This window comes from Trichechus manatus, unplaced genomic scaffold (genome assembly GCF_000243295.1).
Source record: "Trichechus manatus latirostris isolate Lorelei unplaced genomic scaffold, TriManLat1.0 scaffold00046, whole genome shotgun sequence".
NCBI lineage: Eukaryota > Metazoa > Chordata > Mammalia > Sirenia > Trichechidae > Trichechus > Trichechus manatus.
Window position 1 is genome coordinate 8,619,823 of NW_004443982.1, and position 17,592 is coordinate 8,637,414.

General features: G+C 34.6%; 1 protein-coding gene across 19 annotated transcripts in view; it reads right to left on the reverse strand.

The window, feature by feature from the left end:
• KDM6A (lysine demethylase 6A) overlaps positions 1 to 17,592 on the reverse strand; it is a 260,874-nt gene that overhangs the window by 36,780 nt on the left and 206,502 nt on the right. For all 19 annotated transcript variants that reach the window (XM_004376914.2, XM_023731902.1, XM_004376913.2 and 16 more), the window contains 7 exons: positions 10,511 to 10,640; positions 9,225 to 9,330; positions 8,385 to 8,590; positions 6,649 to 6,713; positions 6,480 to 6,554; positions 5,980 to 6,128; positions 2,029 to 2,143 (listed from right to left, as the gene is read on the reverse strand). In XM_004376914.2, coding sequence (XP_004376971.1) covers positions 2,029 to 2,143; positions 5,980 to 6,128; positions 6,480 to 6,554; positions 6,649 to 6,713; positions 8,385 to 8,590; positions 9,225 to 9,330; positions 10,511 to 10,640 — 846 coding nt within the window. The remainder of the gene's footprint in view (positions 1 to 2,028; positions 2,144 to 5,979; positions 6,129 to 6,479; positions 6,555 to 6,648; positions 6,714 to 8,384; positions 8,591 to 9,224; positions 9,331 to 10,510; positions 10,641 to 17,592) is intronic.

Consider the following 17,592-nt stretch of genomic DNA (forward strand, 5'->3'; position numbering starts at 1 on the left):
TTTGTACTGCAATTACAGAGTTGTGATAGAGACCACATGACCTGCAAAAACTAAAATATTTATTATCTGGTTCTTTACAGAAAGTTTGCCAACCCCCAGTCTAGAAGGTACCTTAGTCACTTTTCTTTTTATTTCCTAAAAAATTCAGGGCTACTCTTGAGATAAGCCTAGAATAGACAAACAACAGTAGTCTAATTGTAAGGGGATAAGGATTGGCTTACTGTTTTAGTCTAAGTACTTAGACACATTCTATAAAAAGTTGCCTATAAAGCAAACAATGGTTATAAACAGAAATACTAGCCCTGTTTCACCTGTGCATTGCCATAATACAATTGGAGAGAACTTTCTATACAAAAGTAAGTAAGCAAGCAGGCAAGCAAACCTAAATAATCAACAACTAAGTCAAGAATATCGAACTTACCAAAAACGGCAAGCATTTTTTAATCATTTATTTTAAAAAAATGATTATTTCAAGACAGGTATTATTTAAAGTAACTACAGAAATGGTCACTATCAGAAGCAATGATCCTTATGTGAAACAAAATTACAATGAAACGCTAAGGTAAGCAAGTACTGTTTCTGTGATTTAGCTAAATTATCTATTGCTTCATACTAACTTGATATTTTTATTATCCCCAAGCTCAAGCTTTTTGGATATAATCTGCCTATTCTAATCATTTTTGTTCCCAGGACACCTCTCCGTTCACATACGGAAGAAAGCTAAACCCTAACAATAGCCAATCTCTACTCAGAAATAATGAACAAGGATCATTGTACTGTAGTTGCAACAATATACTACTATACCGAAGTTTAAGAAATAGTAACTCTTTCTGTAGCAAATGAAGATTTTCCACATGACACTGTTCTTTCTCTGATACTACCGGATTGCTGGTCCATAAAAGTAAGTAAAGATTAAAGTAGATCAGGTTATTTTATCAGTAAATTAGAAATTTTAAAATTCCACATCTTTGGCTTTCATACACTGAAGGAAATCTAATGATAAATAAATGAAGATAATAAAAGTGATTATTTTGTTTGTATATAAGAAAATTTTGGATTAATATCTTTTCTCTTTTTTTCCAACAGTGATGCACTTCTTACCAAATCAAAATATTTTTAGCAAAAATTATTTAAGCCAAAGTAGAAAATTACATGTTTGTATGTGGAATATGTGTATAATTAGTTTTCAAAGTAGTTATATATGTAAATGTTTCCGATGGGTTTTTTCCTTTATCTAATGGATTGCGAATAATACCCAATGTATGTATAATTTATGTTTTTACACTTTTATACCACAATAATTTTTCACTGTTATCACTAACTGAAAATAGCAGGTGCTTTCATATATAGTACCTTTTAGGAAAAAAGAGAATAAAGTTCCATCTAGACAAATAATTAAATTCAAACCAATTAAAACAATTCCAAGGTGCCCTTTAACAGAAGACAGAGAAGTAAAGCGAAGGCTATTTATTCCTAGGTTCTTAAGGAAAGGCACTCCACTATGTGAATTATTTCTTCTAGAGAAAACAAAATCTGAAGTAGGTAATTTAATAAAATTCTTTTACAGGAAAAGTTGCTAATGTAGTTTTAAAAGAATTTATATCATGATGATATGACAAATAGTAACACGTTCAAGCTGGAGTTATTAACAATCTATGAGGGTGTTCAATGGTAAAAGTCCTTCCACTTCGAAAACCATTTATGATAGAACAATTTTTCTTGGAATACATACCTTTCAAACAAACAAGTATTTATGCATCAATTTTTTAACTGATCTAATAAACAACTCAAACTTTCTATCCTCTAAATTCATGACTATTACTATTACCTAGTGTGATTTCATGGCATCTTTCTTAAAGTACTCCTGATAACACAAAATAATAGGTTTGTAATCAAATCATTTAAAGTGAGTTTTCTGCTGAATGTTAAGTGTAAACTGGCTTAGGAAATTCTGCTTGGTAGTTACCCTTTGCAATTACTGTTTTCTAATCATTATATGTTTAAAGAAAATCTAGTTCAGAAACCTACTTTTCACAGAAGTCATTCAGAACACCCCAGTAACCTTCAGGAACAACAAACCATTCACAGTCACCTGGACCAATATTTATGTTAACTGAACAAAAGTTGTTATTTTCCTGATGACCTGAAATGTGAAAGAAGAAAATTATCATCATCATCATTAATGGGTGTCTTTAGAAATGAAACGTTAGAAATGTTCAATAGAGAACACTCTAGTGGTATTCAGTTCTTTCTCATTGTAGCATTTTTTTATCCAGTCTGGTTTTAGAGTTGAGTTTGGTCAACTCCTAACCTATTTCTGAAGAGTGTCTTTGGAAAACATTAAAAATCATGGTTAAGAGCTTGGGCTCTGGGCCAAGCTCCATGGCCTGGTCATTATATGAACCTCGGCAAGTTGCCAAACCTTTCTGACTCAGTTTCCTTATTTGTAGGAGTAGATAATAACAATTCCCATAAATCACTGTGTTGTTATGAGGATTAAATGAAATTATGAATACTTAGAATAGTGCCTAATACATGGTAAGCAATAAATATTAGCTACCTATTATCAATTTCATTACCACTTCTTGTGAACTAATCCTCATTTCTCACAAGCAGTATTAGGAAATTGGTAAAGAAGCAAGAAGTCTGGTTTACAAAATGTAGCTGCTCCTGGGAGTGACGTCAGCAAAACTGGTGGAGCAGGAAAACTCTGCGGATCCGTCCCTCTCCAGAAACACCAAAAAAGCTGGCAAAAACTGTCAGAATCAACCTTACCAGAAGTCTGGGAAAGAGTCAAAAGTCTACAGCAATCAAGAGAAAGCTTAACCAGGAGAAAGGCAACTTAAAAAAGGTAGGAGATCTTTGTGGCATTTTAACTTATTGTACCTCCACCCCCTTCCCCAGCCTGGCTGTGGACTTGAAGACTGCAGCCTGCGTCCTGGTGTGGGAACCCGGTTCTGCTTGGAGCAGAATGGACTTTGTTACCAAGGAATTGTGTTCATCTGTTTTGAACTGACTGGGGTTTCCCCAAAGGACTAACACAAGGGGCTTCCCTTCATTTGGCTTAACTTGAACTAGCTAGGGGGAGGATGTTCCCCAAAACATGGAAAGCCAGAAGAATACGCTGCTGCTGCCTGGGACAAAAAATAACAGGTAAGGTAAAAAAACAGACACACCCATAGCCTGGGAGAAAAAGTCAAGGAGTTGGATTTTCAGGGGAATAAGGGCTTTGAAAAGTTTGCACATATACTGGGAAATCTAGAAAGCCACATGAACAAATACTTGTACACAAATGTTCATAGCAGCACTATTCACAATAGCGAAGTGGAAACAACCCAAGTGTCCATCAACTGATGAGTGGATAAACAAATGGGGTATATTCACACAATGGAGTATTATTCAGTCATAAGTATTGATATACATACTACAAGGTGATGAATCTTCAAAACACTATGCTAAGTAAAAGAAGCCAAACACAGAAGGTCACATATTGTATGATTCCATTTATATGAAATAGCCAGAATAGGTAAACGCATAGAGACAGAAAGGAGACTAGTGGTTACCAGGGGCTGGGGGATGACAGAATGGGGAGTGACTGCTTAATGGGTACACGGTTTCTTTTTGGGGTGATGAAAATATCTTGGAACTAGACAGAGGTAATGGTTGCACGGCACTGTCAATGTACTAAATTTCACTTTTAAATTAGTTAATGGCTAATTTTATGTTATTACCTCAATAAGATAGTGTTGCTGCTCCCTACCCACCCTGTGCACACCATACCCTGAGTCTTTTACGTATTATAATATAATGTGAGGATGGTACTCCTATTGCTTACAACTCTGTTTCCCACCACGGGTAGATGGTTGGAATTGCTCATGTCATGGGCTCTAAATAAATTTAGCTCTAATTAACATTAGAGATGCTAGGACCTCACTATTTAAATAAAATTCCCTTAGGGTAGAACCTAAGACCATGTGTATAGTTTAGAACATACAAGTCTGATTGTGAAGTCCATTATAGTAGGTACCACTTATATTTACCTATGTAATTCCAGGAACAAAGTGTTTGCCCCATAATCAGGGACTCAAAATAATGTTTCTTGAATTGAACTAAACAAACTAATTAAACTATGCAATATTTCTTCTAAGATTGTGTTGTTCAATATGGTAGCCACTAGCCATATGTGGCTTTTGTGCACTTGCAATGTGGCTAGTATGAACTGACATGTGCAGTAACTGTAAAGTACACAACCAGATTCCAAAAACTTAGTATGAAAAATCACAATGATTTTTAGATTGATTACATGGTGAAATGATATTATTTTGGCTATTTCTGAGTTAAAATATTAAAATTAATTTTACTTTATTTATTTTTACTTAATGTGGCTACTAGAAAATTTAAAATCATATATATGGCTTGCAGCATATTTCTACTGGACAGTGCTACACTAAGAGAAGTTCCACAAGACACTGTTGGAAAAGAAGTGCCATACAAACAAACTCAAAACTCAAAACATTCTAGGCACAAGTAACAAACAGGTAATTATATCAAGTTTACTTTTTTCCTAGATTTGAAATGAAAAAGGGCATTCATTTTGATTTGAGGACAATGTTTACTGTTTAAAATAATTCAGAATGGATGGGAGAAGTTTCCAATTGAAATGAATCTTTACTGGTCCAGTCTGATACTACATACGTAAGAAAATCTAACTCAAGAGAGTTCAAATAACTTGTCTCATATTTATATAAGCATTTAATGACAGAGTAGGGACCAGAACACAGGTCTTCTGCCATTTATTCCAGAACTCTTTTCACAGAATTGGGCTTCCAATGGCTTAAGAATAAACACCACAACCTAATCGTGTCATTGAAGCATTCTTAGGAAAATAAGGCCCTCTGGCCTAAGGACTCTGTTGTTGATCCCATCTAAAGTTCCCGAGGAACTTTAAAAAAATATATATTAATGCCTGAATTCCAATCCCCCGAGACTGATCAATTATTGTATTTTTAAAAAGCTTACTGGGAGACTCCAACGTGCAGCCAGGGCTGGGAACCACTGATCTACGTTATCTAGAAGCAAGCATAACCCTATTTTGAAACAATTCTTTGGTTACGATTCAATAAGAAGGCTGACAAAGAAGGAATCGGTCTGGTTTTCAAACCATGGCTGTTGCAAGTAGCAAACAGAAACATCTGAGGGTTATATGCAGTCGTAGGCATCTGTACAGCTGCTAACTGACTAGTGCCTGGTTTGTAACCACTGCTAAATATTTTAAACATTACCCTGTGAAATTCCACATCAATCCAAAGGAGCACAAAGAAGATGGTATATTAGTGTGGGATGGAATTTTAAGTCTAAAACTGATATAATTCATTTTACAAATGAAGAAAAGGACCTAGAGAATGAAAGTAGCTTGCCAAAAGTGGTAAGTCTAATTAGTGGTTCTAAAGTCCAGACTAGATACCAGGATGAATCTAGTGATGTCTCCACATCAAGTGTTTTTAAAATAAAATAGAATGGAATAGATTAGAAAATCTGCTCTTCGATGAAATTTTTTTACATACATACATGTACTAGATCATGATATAAAATATATTTCTTACTGTGATTGTGGTTATTTAAAAAAAAAAAAAGAAGTTTAAAAACGCTGTACTCCGTCACGCTGGAGTAGATGGGATCAAAAACAGAGCCTTTAGGCCAGAGGGCCTTAATTTCCCAAGAATCCGCCAATGACCTGACCCCTTTCCAGGTTAAATTGTTACTATTGCTTCAGAACTGTTAAAAAAAAAAAAGAAAAGATAATGTGAAGAGAAAAAATTTAATAATCTGAGCCCAGACTTTCTGTCTTATCTTATAATAGAAATAATCCTTTCACTTTTATTCATTGTAAATGGAAATAATCTGGTTCTCTTTCATCTTTCACATTTTGATTAATTCTGTATTTCAATTGTACAAGATATGTTAGTTCACAAAAATTACCTGGTGTTCTGCTCCCTGGAACTTTCATATATAGTTGAACTGTGTTCATGCCCAGTATGGTATGACCAACGTGGCTTAAAAGATTTCCTGCTGATACAACGCGCACAAAAGCAGGAAGTTTAGTCAGCTCATGTAGCTGCAACTTCCACCTGTAATAAAATAGCAGATCAAGAGTGAAACTCTGCTAAAAGTATTTGTGGAATTTAACCTTAATTTCTTCAAAAATCTTGTGTTCCAATCAGATCAGAAAATAACTAAATCTACAAATATTTTACTTTAGCAGTCATAGGTAATACAGGAATGTTTAAATTTTTCCAAGGAAAAATTCCTAACAAATAGTAATTACTCAAAAGAAGCATTAAAAATTATGGACCAAGTAACTTAAGGAAAATAGTTCAATTTCTATTTTTATAATTGTATAATTATATAAAAATATAGTTTTAGGATTGTGTAATTAGCATATAGGCAGAGTCCTGATAAATACTACTACAAGGACTTACTTTTTATCATCAGACAGGTCAATGTTGGTCCCAAACTTTATGGTTTTAAAGGGTCCTTTCCTCCTCCTCCCAGAACTTAAAAAAAAAAAAAAAGAGAGAGACAGAGAGAGATAATATTTAAAATATGCCTTTTATAAGAAATACTAGGCGGACATTAAAAATTACTTACTTATCTGAAGATGTGGATTCACTATCAGAGTGATCTTTATGGTGACTTCTTTTCTCATTTTCTTCCTATAGATTAAACAAAAATCATTCCAGCTTAGTATCCTATAACAGGCTACCCTTTCTATTATAAAGTCAAAAAAAAAAAAAAAAAAAAAAGTTAACATCTAGCTTGAATGCTAAGTTTCTACAGGCCTCTTTCACATGAAAACTTCTTCATAGACCTCATTAAATAAAGACTCAAGAAAAGTCAAAGCTTACTGGCAAGATACTTAACCTCCTCCACGAGCCATAACGTTGTGTTTTTCTTTAAAACATTCTTTTATAAGATGAAAAATTATAGATTCTCATATCTGTCCCATATTCAAGATGGGGGAAAACTTAAGGGAAGGTGAGAAGCCTAAGAAGTATCAATCTTGATTATAAATGCCAAGGTGACAAAGCAACGGCACACTTTCTAAACTAGCAGAGGCGTGCACATGTGTACATAGCTATACATGTAAAGAGGGTGGAAAGTAAGATGCTCTCTATTCTTCTATTCAAAATAGAAGAAGTTCTTTCTAGGTTAAAATTTTGTCACAATTAATTATATATAAATGATAAAACATTTACAACATTAGTAAGAAAATTAAATTGCTGGATAAATACAGGTGATTTTAATGCAAACATTACTTTTATTTACAATTCTTAGTAGGATATAGGTAGTGGCAGTGAGAAATTTAACACAAATATACAATTTATAGGTACTGATGTCGTCTTGATTGAAAACGTGAACTCAGGTCAGAATTTTAAACATTTTTCACAGAGAGAAGCAAATCTAATAAATTACAAATTAAAAACATTCAGCCATATACTATATTTCAGCTGTGGGACATGTGAAAAACAACTTTAGTATAGACAAGTATTTGAGTAATACATTTAATAAATGCATTTCTGTGGATGTTTTATGTTCACTTTGTGGGAGAATTCACAAAGTTCTCATTACAGGGCTAGAGGATTCTAGTAATGCTTTTAATAATAATATTCCTCTAATTATTTTTCAAAGTTTTTTTTTTAAATTTTCTATATATTTTGAAATAATTCCTATAAATTTCTGCCTCTCTCTCAGTTTTCCCTTAAAGATTGAGGCTGGTAGAAAGAACACTAACGCCTCTTAAAGGAGTTCTCTCTCAGATAATACTAATCTGGTAGAGAAAAAAACAAATGGGAAGATACAAGATTAGGAATTTTAGAAGCATACTGCAAATCTGAGACTTAGTTTACCCCTCTAAATTAGTGGTTCTCAATTAGGGTGATTTTGCCCCCCAGGAGACATTTGGCAATGTCTGGAGATATTTTTGATTGTCACACTAGGGGTGGGGAGTATGCTACTGGCATCTAGTTGGCAGAGATCAGAGATGCTACTAAACATTACATGATACACAGGAAAACCCTCAACAACAAAAAATTACCTAGCCCAAAATGTCAATAGTGCCAAGGCTGAGAAACTTTGCTCTAAATACAAACATTCCAGAAATAATGGAGATGTCTCACTAGATAGTAGTTCTACTTCAACATAGCAATATTTACTTTATCAACCCACAGGTTTGCTTAAACTTCAATTACAGCAAACTTTATAGCACGTACAAAGTATTTTATATAATTATAAAATAATCAGATGTTTACAGAAGTAAGTGCCCTTTCAAACCTTCAACATAATCTTTAAAACTCTAAAATAATTTTCAGGAAGTAACTACTTACTCTCAATGATTCCTGGAATGAGGAGGCCTGGTACTGTGCATATTTAGCAATTGTAGTATGAGATCTATTACTTTCACAATGCCAGATTTTCTTCGTTCCAGTGGGATCCCAGTTTTCATCTGCGGGCTGCAACAACTGTGTCCTCACTTCTACCATATGTTCATTGTTAGCTTCTACCAAAGTTTTGGTAGAGAAAAGTCCCAGGTCTTCATAAATAAATAAATGTAGTTAATAAACAAAAACTGCATTTGAGATAATATTTTCAAAGTGCTTTTAATTAAGAAAAAAGAGAAAAAAACTTATGGTGCTCCATCCAGTTCTCCTAAAAGTCAACCAGGGTCTCTATACACCCTGAAATGTGCAGGGACAGGTTTGCACACCATACACTGAAGCCCTCGACCTAACTGTCATGTCATCCCAACACAGACAAAATGAAGGGTCCAGGGACTAAAGTTTCACTTATTTAATTTTTGCAAATACTAGGAAATACCTAGGGGGTTACAGACCTTATTAGTAGCATCAAAGTTCACCCACAGTTCATATTCAAAATATTTTTTATTAGTTAACTTAAATTATAATTTTATAATTAAATGAAAATAAAAGCTAAATTTAAAAAGTACCATGAAATCACCAATAACCAATATGACCATCATATATTCACATCATGGATTAAAGAAGTGATACACATACATACATTTAGAGCCAGAAAAACATTAAAATCAAAACACAAAAAACTGAAGAAAAAAAATAATCAAAATGAATTGCTGCCAGTGTTTTAAAAGTTACAAGACAGTAAAAGAAATACATACACTTTTTTTCTTTCCTTAATTTAAAGCTTACCTAACTTAAGAGCTCCAGCAAGGCCACGTATTACTGTAACAGGGTTGTTTGGATTTGTACAAAATTGATGTAATGGAGGAAAGAAAGCATCACGTTTATTTTCCAACTGTAAAATTAAAATGTGTGGTTAGATCTCAGGAAAAGGAAGCTTCTATTTAAATATTATGTCACAAATTTGTATTCATTATTTATTGCATTTTAAATAATGCATGCTCTATACTATTGCTATTTCTATTGTTATATTTTAGAATTTTTATCATTATGCCTTTCGCTCCTAATTACAGTTAGATAGTAACCACATAAATTTCTCTGGCCCATTTTATCTTGAACAAAATATGCAGGAGAAATAAAATTTAAGTTAAACTTTAAAATCAAAGTATTTAAAAAAAAATATTATAAAAACGAAAACAGGCTGAAGAAAGCCCAAAGAAGACAAATCTAAGTTTTGCATTTTTTTCCTCAAACATCAGTTTAATAGATTTTATGACGCTTCTATCCCAGTGCCTTCCTTACATAGTAAGAGATCAATAAATACTGGTTGGAGGAAATATTAATATAACAAATGGCTTTTAGAGAGCAAAAAGGGCCAAATCTCCAAAAGCAAACTCTACTGTCATTTTGTAGATGCAAGATCATTCTGGTTAACTACATTAACCTCATTTTATAGCTTAAATTTTTTTCATTTGGAGTAGAAGTGACAGGATGGAAGGAGATGGGATAGGACCTATTTGGGAGAAAGATAAATAGGAGTTTTGACTGAACTCTTATCAACTTCCTGTATCAGATACCCAAATTTCTGTAAATTAAAAGTAATACCCAGTTTTAAATAACCTTTGAAGCTTTTTAATAACATATCTACTATCACATTTTATATTCTCAAATACTTTTTTTGAAGGTAGATAATATCCTTTTGTTGTACATGCATAAAACAGAATGAATGTTAAGGTCCATACAACCAGTAGGTGGCAGAAATGCAGATTTAGAACCCAGTTTACTCAAAAAGGTTACACTTTTAGGTAACTTCTGCTTAATATTGCTCAAAATTGGGTCAGGACAAAGTATTTCTCGCTACTCTCATATAACCCAGTAAATAATTGAGAAGAACATTTTAAAAATGCTATTACAAAATCTTTTTTTATACATCTTTTTTTCCCTAAAATATTCAAGTTGTTGCCAATGATTTTAATGTTTACTGAAAGGCATTTGTATTAAGTTAAAGGAAGATCATCTAAAAGACAGGTAAGTGCAAACACTGATTTATTTCTAGTCAGTCAATTCAGACTCACATAAATACTAGGTGTAGGTGGATTCAGCTTGTCCTTTGGCAAGGGAGGGTACGGTGAAGATGGTGGTCTTGGAGGTGGACATTTATCCAACAAAATGCTACTGTTAGATAAGCCATTTTTACCTAGATTCCTTAAAAGAAGAAGAAAGGAGAATAAATCAACTGTACATTTATTTAGAAAACAAACCCTGAATTAGGTCCTAATTAAAATACTAGGTATTTGTACAAATATAATCAATCCATGAGATTTGGATCCATCAGGATAATTATTAATTTCAGCTAATACTCATCTTGATTCCCGTATTTTCCATCGAAGAAAAATAATACAAAAGAAACCATACCACATAAATCGTTGACGGTATTCTCTACTTTGATAACTTTTAATTTTTTTCACTAAAAGAATAAACATGAACTGCAATTTTCTTTCCATCAGATTCTTTCCATCAAATGTTAAAACAATAACCTGACCAAAATAGGTCTAGACAATAGTAACAATAGAATGTCTCTTTCTCCTACGTCTTATCTTAGCAATTACAACCAGAATATCTTTGTGACAACTTTCAAATCTGAAAAGATCTTTTTTCTTTTCTAAAATCCTAAAAGAATTTTCCACGCAACTTATTTACTAATAAAATTCAGCAAGACTCCAATCTACTAAATTTTACATCAATTTATACCAGTTTTTAAAATTATGTATATACTTGCTATCCATTCCGACACTGTATATAATTATTGCTTATTAGCATTTGGGTTTCTTTTCTTTAATGAAGGTATTATATTTATTAAATTATAAATTCTTGAAGTATGGTAGAATTATTCCCAAACTGTAATTCTTTTAGTGGAAGAATAAAAGATATTTCCTATCTCTTAAAGTTTCTATCCAACTCAGAAAACCAGCAAAGATATAATCTTAGAGCTTTCAAATCATTCCAGGTTAACTAACCTACTTCACACACTTATTACAAGTTCAAAAAGAGTCAATGTATTAAAATATCAAATATCTTAACATTAAAATTTAAGATAAGAATTTGAAAATTTTATTATTGAGGGGAGAGAAAAAATCACTAACTGTGCTTACTTAAGAAGGAATTAGCTATTTTTCATCATAAATTATAGAATAACAAGTTGAAACAAAATTAATTTTCTTTATTTTGCTATGTTTTTGCTACATAGGAAAAATCTTATACAAATCAGCCCTTTGTGGTTGGCAATAATGAAAACTAAGGCTTAAAATTCAACTGTATAAACTTTTGGATGTTATACTAAATAAAACCATAGGCATGTCACTTTTTAATTTTCTCTACTAAAACTCCAAGTAAAATAAGAGTTCATGACAGGTTTCAAAGCAATGAATTAGGTTTAAAATAATGAACTTTTATGTTTTCTTTTAATAAAAGGATATGAAAATATTTATTAAACTGAAATTTTAAGGTTCACTAACAATTAAGGTTAAAGGTTAAACAAATGAATATTCTAACCAAACCCAATTTTCTACACCTCTCCACAAAGCATGAGTGACTCATACATTTAAAGATAGGCATGGTACTTTAAGGCTTAAATTTAGGTATAAAATTGTTAATTTATAAATTCCACAGAATTTTCACTTTCAACAAGTAGAAAACATCTGGCTGAGCCCGGCAAAGAAACAATTCAAATATTTTCATTAATCCAATGCAAGATAAAATAGGCATTCACAATATCCACATAAATAATAACTGGTGTTCACCCTGAACTGTACATGCCACTCTTTACCTTTAGATTTTAAACAAAATATGACTCAGAATACATAAAATTCATTTTCTACAGCAAGAGACGGATGTAATATATTGTAAATTATTAATATTTTGAAAAATTAGGAGACATGGGCCAACTATTAAACTGTACCATAAAATAATAGCTCATGCTAATTATACGTGGTACCAAAATTTAAGCTTCTACAACATTCTGGATGTTGAGAGATGAGACTAGAAAACAGGGGTTGACAAATTAGTAGAATTAATAGAATTTGTCATTCCTACAGTTCTGTAACAACAACGAAAAAGGACAAACGAAAAATAAAACAACGGAAAATGTAGCTGCCCGTATTTTAAAATAGAAAAGGTGAGGCATGTCCAAGGGAGCTGATATTGACTGAATCACTTGAATGTTGCAACAATTTTAAATCATAAAAGATGCAAAGGTATTGTAAATGCCTTTAATGTACAGCACTGACCACTGCAACACCAAGATAAACCAAACAAGAGCCAGATTAAAAATAATCATCACTTTAAAAACCACGTATGTGAAAATAAAGATGGTGCTCAGAATAGTGTGATCAAATCATATCTAACAGTTTTTTTTTTAAACGGTGTTTCAAACACTGACCACCTACCTATTAAGTCTGAAACAAATAGGAACTAATTATGCAGTTGTCTACATAGTGACGGTAAGCTTTTTCCTCTTAAAAACAGACTTAAGAATCCTAATGCAAAGGGCAGAGCTGTGGATGACAGAAATAGATCTTTTTCTTCTGAATACGTAAGTGTCCAACAATGTTATAACACTTCAAGCCAAATAATGAAACTTTACTATAATAATCCAAAGTGGAGAAAGGAGTTGAAGTTAAAGAAGCAGGTGTTGAAACACTTTCTCTAAGTAGAATAGGAAGAAGTTAATCATTGTTCAATTATTTAAAATATTGGGCTTAAACTTATTTTCAAGTTTACCCACATCATTTGGTAGAGAAATAAAAAAGTGTTCTACAGGTAAACCTGTCTACACTTTATCTTTCCTTATGAAGCTCCTAGACCAGAGACATCAACTATCTAAGTACTTTCCCCTTCTGAGTTTTAGACTCCTGCCCACACAGGCCATCACCAACAGAACAGAAATCGCAAACAACGTGACACCTACCATTGTCATCCTGACTTTTTCTCTAAGCCTCAGAACATTTTTTTCTCCAAATTATCAGACTGGTTTTTGTTTTTTAGTCTCTTCATTAATAAACCAAGGCCTAGAGTTACTGGAATAACTCAAGTAATCCCAGCAGTTGAGAGCATTTTGATGAATCTAGCTATCTATAACATGTTTGTACATACATACATACATGTATATACACACGTGTATACAAATATATACACAAAATAAGTCTCTGTGATAAGGCAATATTGCCTTAAGAGCTAAAAGCTGAATATAAAACAATGTGCTGAAATACTCTGAAGTGACTGATCATATACATCTCAAAAATGAAATGGAAGATTATAATCTTTAATATATTAAGAAACACAATCAACTCAGTGCCAAAACACAATCAACTCAGTGCCTATAGCATAAGACATTATTAATGAAAGCTTATGATATCTGCTACTGTATACTGTTTATAACTTGGGCAACAAAAACACAACTCCATGGAACTCTTTCCAACAGTATTCCTCCAGAAAATCCTTAGCTCCTATGTATCCCATGATGTTAGTATGGGACTTCTAATTTTTTCCCTATTTTATATCAACTGTCCTAAGTCTAGAGAGAGTAGATGAAGGAGGAAGCATCTGATTAGCACGGTGGCAGCAGTAGTATCTAGGAAACAGGAAAGGCCCCAGCAGCAAAATGGGGAGCAGGCAGAAGACAGTACAAATTGGAAGCAAGCCAGGGCACTGTGTCTGAAGAGAGGCCAGTATAGCATTTGATCTGGGTATTAAAATACTCCTATTTTCTTTAGGCCCAGAATTAAAGTGAATGATAGTGTAACTTTTAGACAAAAAGATTAATATAAAAATCTTAAATTTCTAAAGAATCAAATTTTAGAAACTCAGGAGCCTTACTACGTTTCAGAAGAATTTAGTCTGATTTAGTGATCATACAATGTTGTTTTAAGTTACTGACATATAAGACAACCTTGTAGGCAGTTAAGACTAATTATACTAGTCACTATGTTATAGACCAGTGAGGAAAACTCTGCCAACGAGTCAACAAAAAACACAAAGAGAATCATAAAATATGAAAAAGAGGCCATTTTTGCTTTAGTCTATGTGATAATAATTAAAGACAACAGCTAATTAGTTAAAAATTGACAAAAAATAATGAGATGTAATAGAAATTAAAACATACTGGAAGGTATTTTAAACACTCAACTTAAAAAGCATCTAAAACTATATAAAAGAATAAATTTAATTTCACCTTAGTTGTTCTTCAGTGAAAAACATTTAATGGTGGACCTATGATACCTTCTAATAAAATAACCTGTACTGCATAAAGGATAACCAAGCTTTCAGTACCAATAAAGAAGGCACACATAAGCACTAGTAGCTGTAGGAAGAGATTTATAGAGATGTTAAGTGAGAACTGTTTTGAATTTTCAAATGTAAAAGTTGTAGTAAATGGTCAACGTAGATAAACTAGAACTAATGATTATACTTTCTATTTATAAGTGTTTATTTTCTATACATTACTTTATTATAATCTACAAGGTCTTTTTAAACTCTACTATATCACTGCTCAAACTTTATTTTTAATATTTTATTGAGTTTTTGGTGAAAGTTTACACAGCAAGTTAGGTTCCCATTTGACAACTTCCACACAAATTGTTCAGTAACATTAGTTACATTTATCACAATGTGTCAGCAGTCTCTGTGTTCTGTTTGCTCCCTTTCTAGTACTCTAGTTTCCCTGCCCCCTTATCTTTTCATCTTTGCTTTTGAGTAACTGTTGACCTTTTGGTCTCATTCTTTCTTGTGTTTGTTCCAGGTATGTTAACTGACTTTTACTTAAGTTTTAGTCACTTATAGAGGACAACAATTAGATGTGAAAAATTAAATATGTGCCATGCACAATGAAAAGACCACTAAGATCTGTATCCCTTCCAAATACCACAGAAATGGCGGTGTTGCTTGATTCTTTACTTCTGTTTTGTGGGGAGGAGACTTATTTCTTCTAAATTTCTGAGGCCTCATTCTTCCAAGACTACTAGTATATGGCTGCTCCTTACAGAATAACCGACAGTCTGTCAGGTCTCTCCATTCTCCCCGATCCCTTCTTTCCTCTACTGCCTGCTTTATAACCTCTTCTAGATTCAAAAACAATGGTCCTATTTTCCCAACTGGAAGCAAAGACTGGCTTTGATCATTGTTGAGGCCCATTCCTAGTCTAAGAGCTCGGCTGCTAACCAAAAGGTTGGCAGTTCAAATCCACCAGCTCCTCCTTGAAAACCCTATGGGGCAGTTCTACTCTGTCCTATAGGGTTGCTATGAGTTGGAATCAACTTGACGGGAACAGGTTTGATATTGCTTTTTATTCCTATTCTAACATTTATGATATTGCTTTTTATTCCTATTCTAACATTTAATAGCTCTGCTCAAAAACAAAACAAAGTAGGGTTTTCCAAGCCTTGATATTTTCAGCCAAATATGATTTAACCCATTTTCTTGTTTCAATCCCCAGAGCAGTCAATCACACTGAAGCCGACAACCCTAGTAACCAGTAGAGGGCAGTAACACCACACAGACACACCCACTCAGATTAAGCAATTTACGTGAGTACTTCTCACATATGATAATGACTACAGGGGACCTCATGCCATCAAGAGGGCAGTGCCGGGAGCGGAGCGCGTCCTTTGGACCAGGGTCCCTGTGCAGAGACGCTCCTAGTCCGGGGGAACAATGAAGAGAAGAAGGCTGACGGAGGGAAAGGGCCTTCCCCTGGAGCTGATGCCCTGAATCTGGACTTTAGCCTATTTTGACTGTGAGGAAATAAACTTCTCTTCATTAACACCATCCACGTGTGGTATTTCTGTTGCAGCAGCACTAGATAACTAAGACAGAATTTGGTACCAAGAGAGTGGGCTGCTGCTCTAACAGATACCTAAAATGTGGAAGCGGTTTTAAAACTGTGAATGGATAGACGAGTGGCAGTGACAGAGGACCAGCAGCAGCAGAGAACCTGCAGGAGCAGAGAAGCGGCAGCAGCAGAACCAGGAGACCAGTGCAAGACGGCACTGGAGCCGACCCACGGAGCGAGAGCTGAGTGCCTGTGCGAGGGAGGCTTCCTGGCGGAGTGGGGTGCCTCTGGGCACTCATCGGTGGAGCTAGGCTTGCTGACCCACGAAGCGAGAGAGCTGAGTGCCTGTGTGCGCGAGGCTTCCTGGCGGAGTGGGGTGCCTCTGGGCACTTCTACCAGTGGAGCTACAGAGCTTTGGAACACTTGCCCCAGCAGGGCAGATGCAGGCATGAGGCCTGAGGGCCAAGAGGCCACAAGAAACAGAAGCAGAAGCTGAAGAGACAAGGGACATAAGAAGCTGAGCTGCCTCAGTCTCAAAAGGTATGGCCATGACCTCAGGGGTTTCAAAGGGTGGAGCAATGGCCTCTGGTGCTTCTAAAGGTGGAGTCCCCACTCAGATGGACTGGGAGAATGGTGCGCCTAAAGCCAAGGGAGCAGAATTGCTGTTCCAGGGGGAGTGTAAGGCAGAGCTGAAGCCCAGGGCCGATGGGCCTCCACTCAAAATCTGGAGAGTGTGGCCAATACCTAGAGTCTGGAGGGCAGGGCCATTGTGTAAATTGTCTCAGAGAACAGAAGACTATTTTGAAAGCCTTGAGGGCTAATGTAATGTGTTCTGCTGACTTGCTTGGTGCCTGTTATCCCTTCTTTCCCTCCAGTTTCTCCCATTTGTAATGGAAACGTCTAGCTTGTGCCTGTTCTGCCATTGTACCTTTGGAAGCAAATAACTTGTATTCTAGATTTCACAGATGAAGAGGGATTTCTGGATTTTGGACTTGGAGTTAAGACTTTTGCTATGATATGATGGGGTGAATATGTTTTCCATGTTGCAAGGATGTGATTTTTGGGGGGCCAAAGGGTGGAATGTCATGGTTTAAATTATGTCCCCCAAAAAATGTGTGTATCAATTTGGCTAGGCCATGATTCCTGGTACTGTGTGATCTTCCCGTATGTTGTAAACCTGCCTCTATGATGTTAATGAGGGACCACGGGTGGCAGTTGTGTTAGTAAGGCAGGACCTGATCTACAAGACTGGATTGTGTCCTGAGGCAATCTCTTCAGATATAAAAGACAGAAGTGAGCAGTGAGACAGGGGGACCTCATACCATCAAGAAA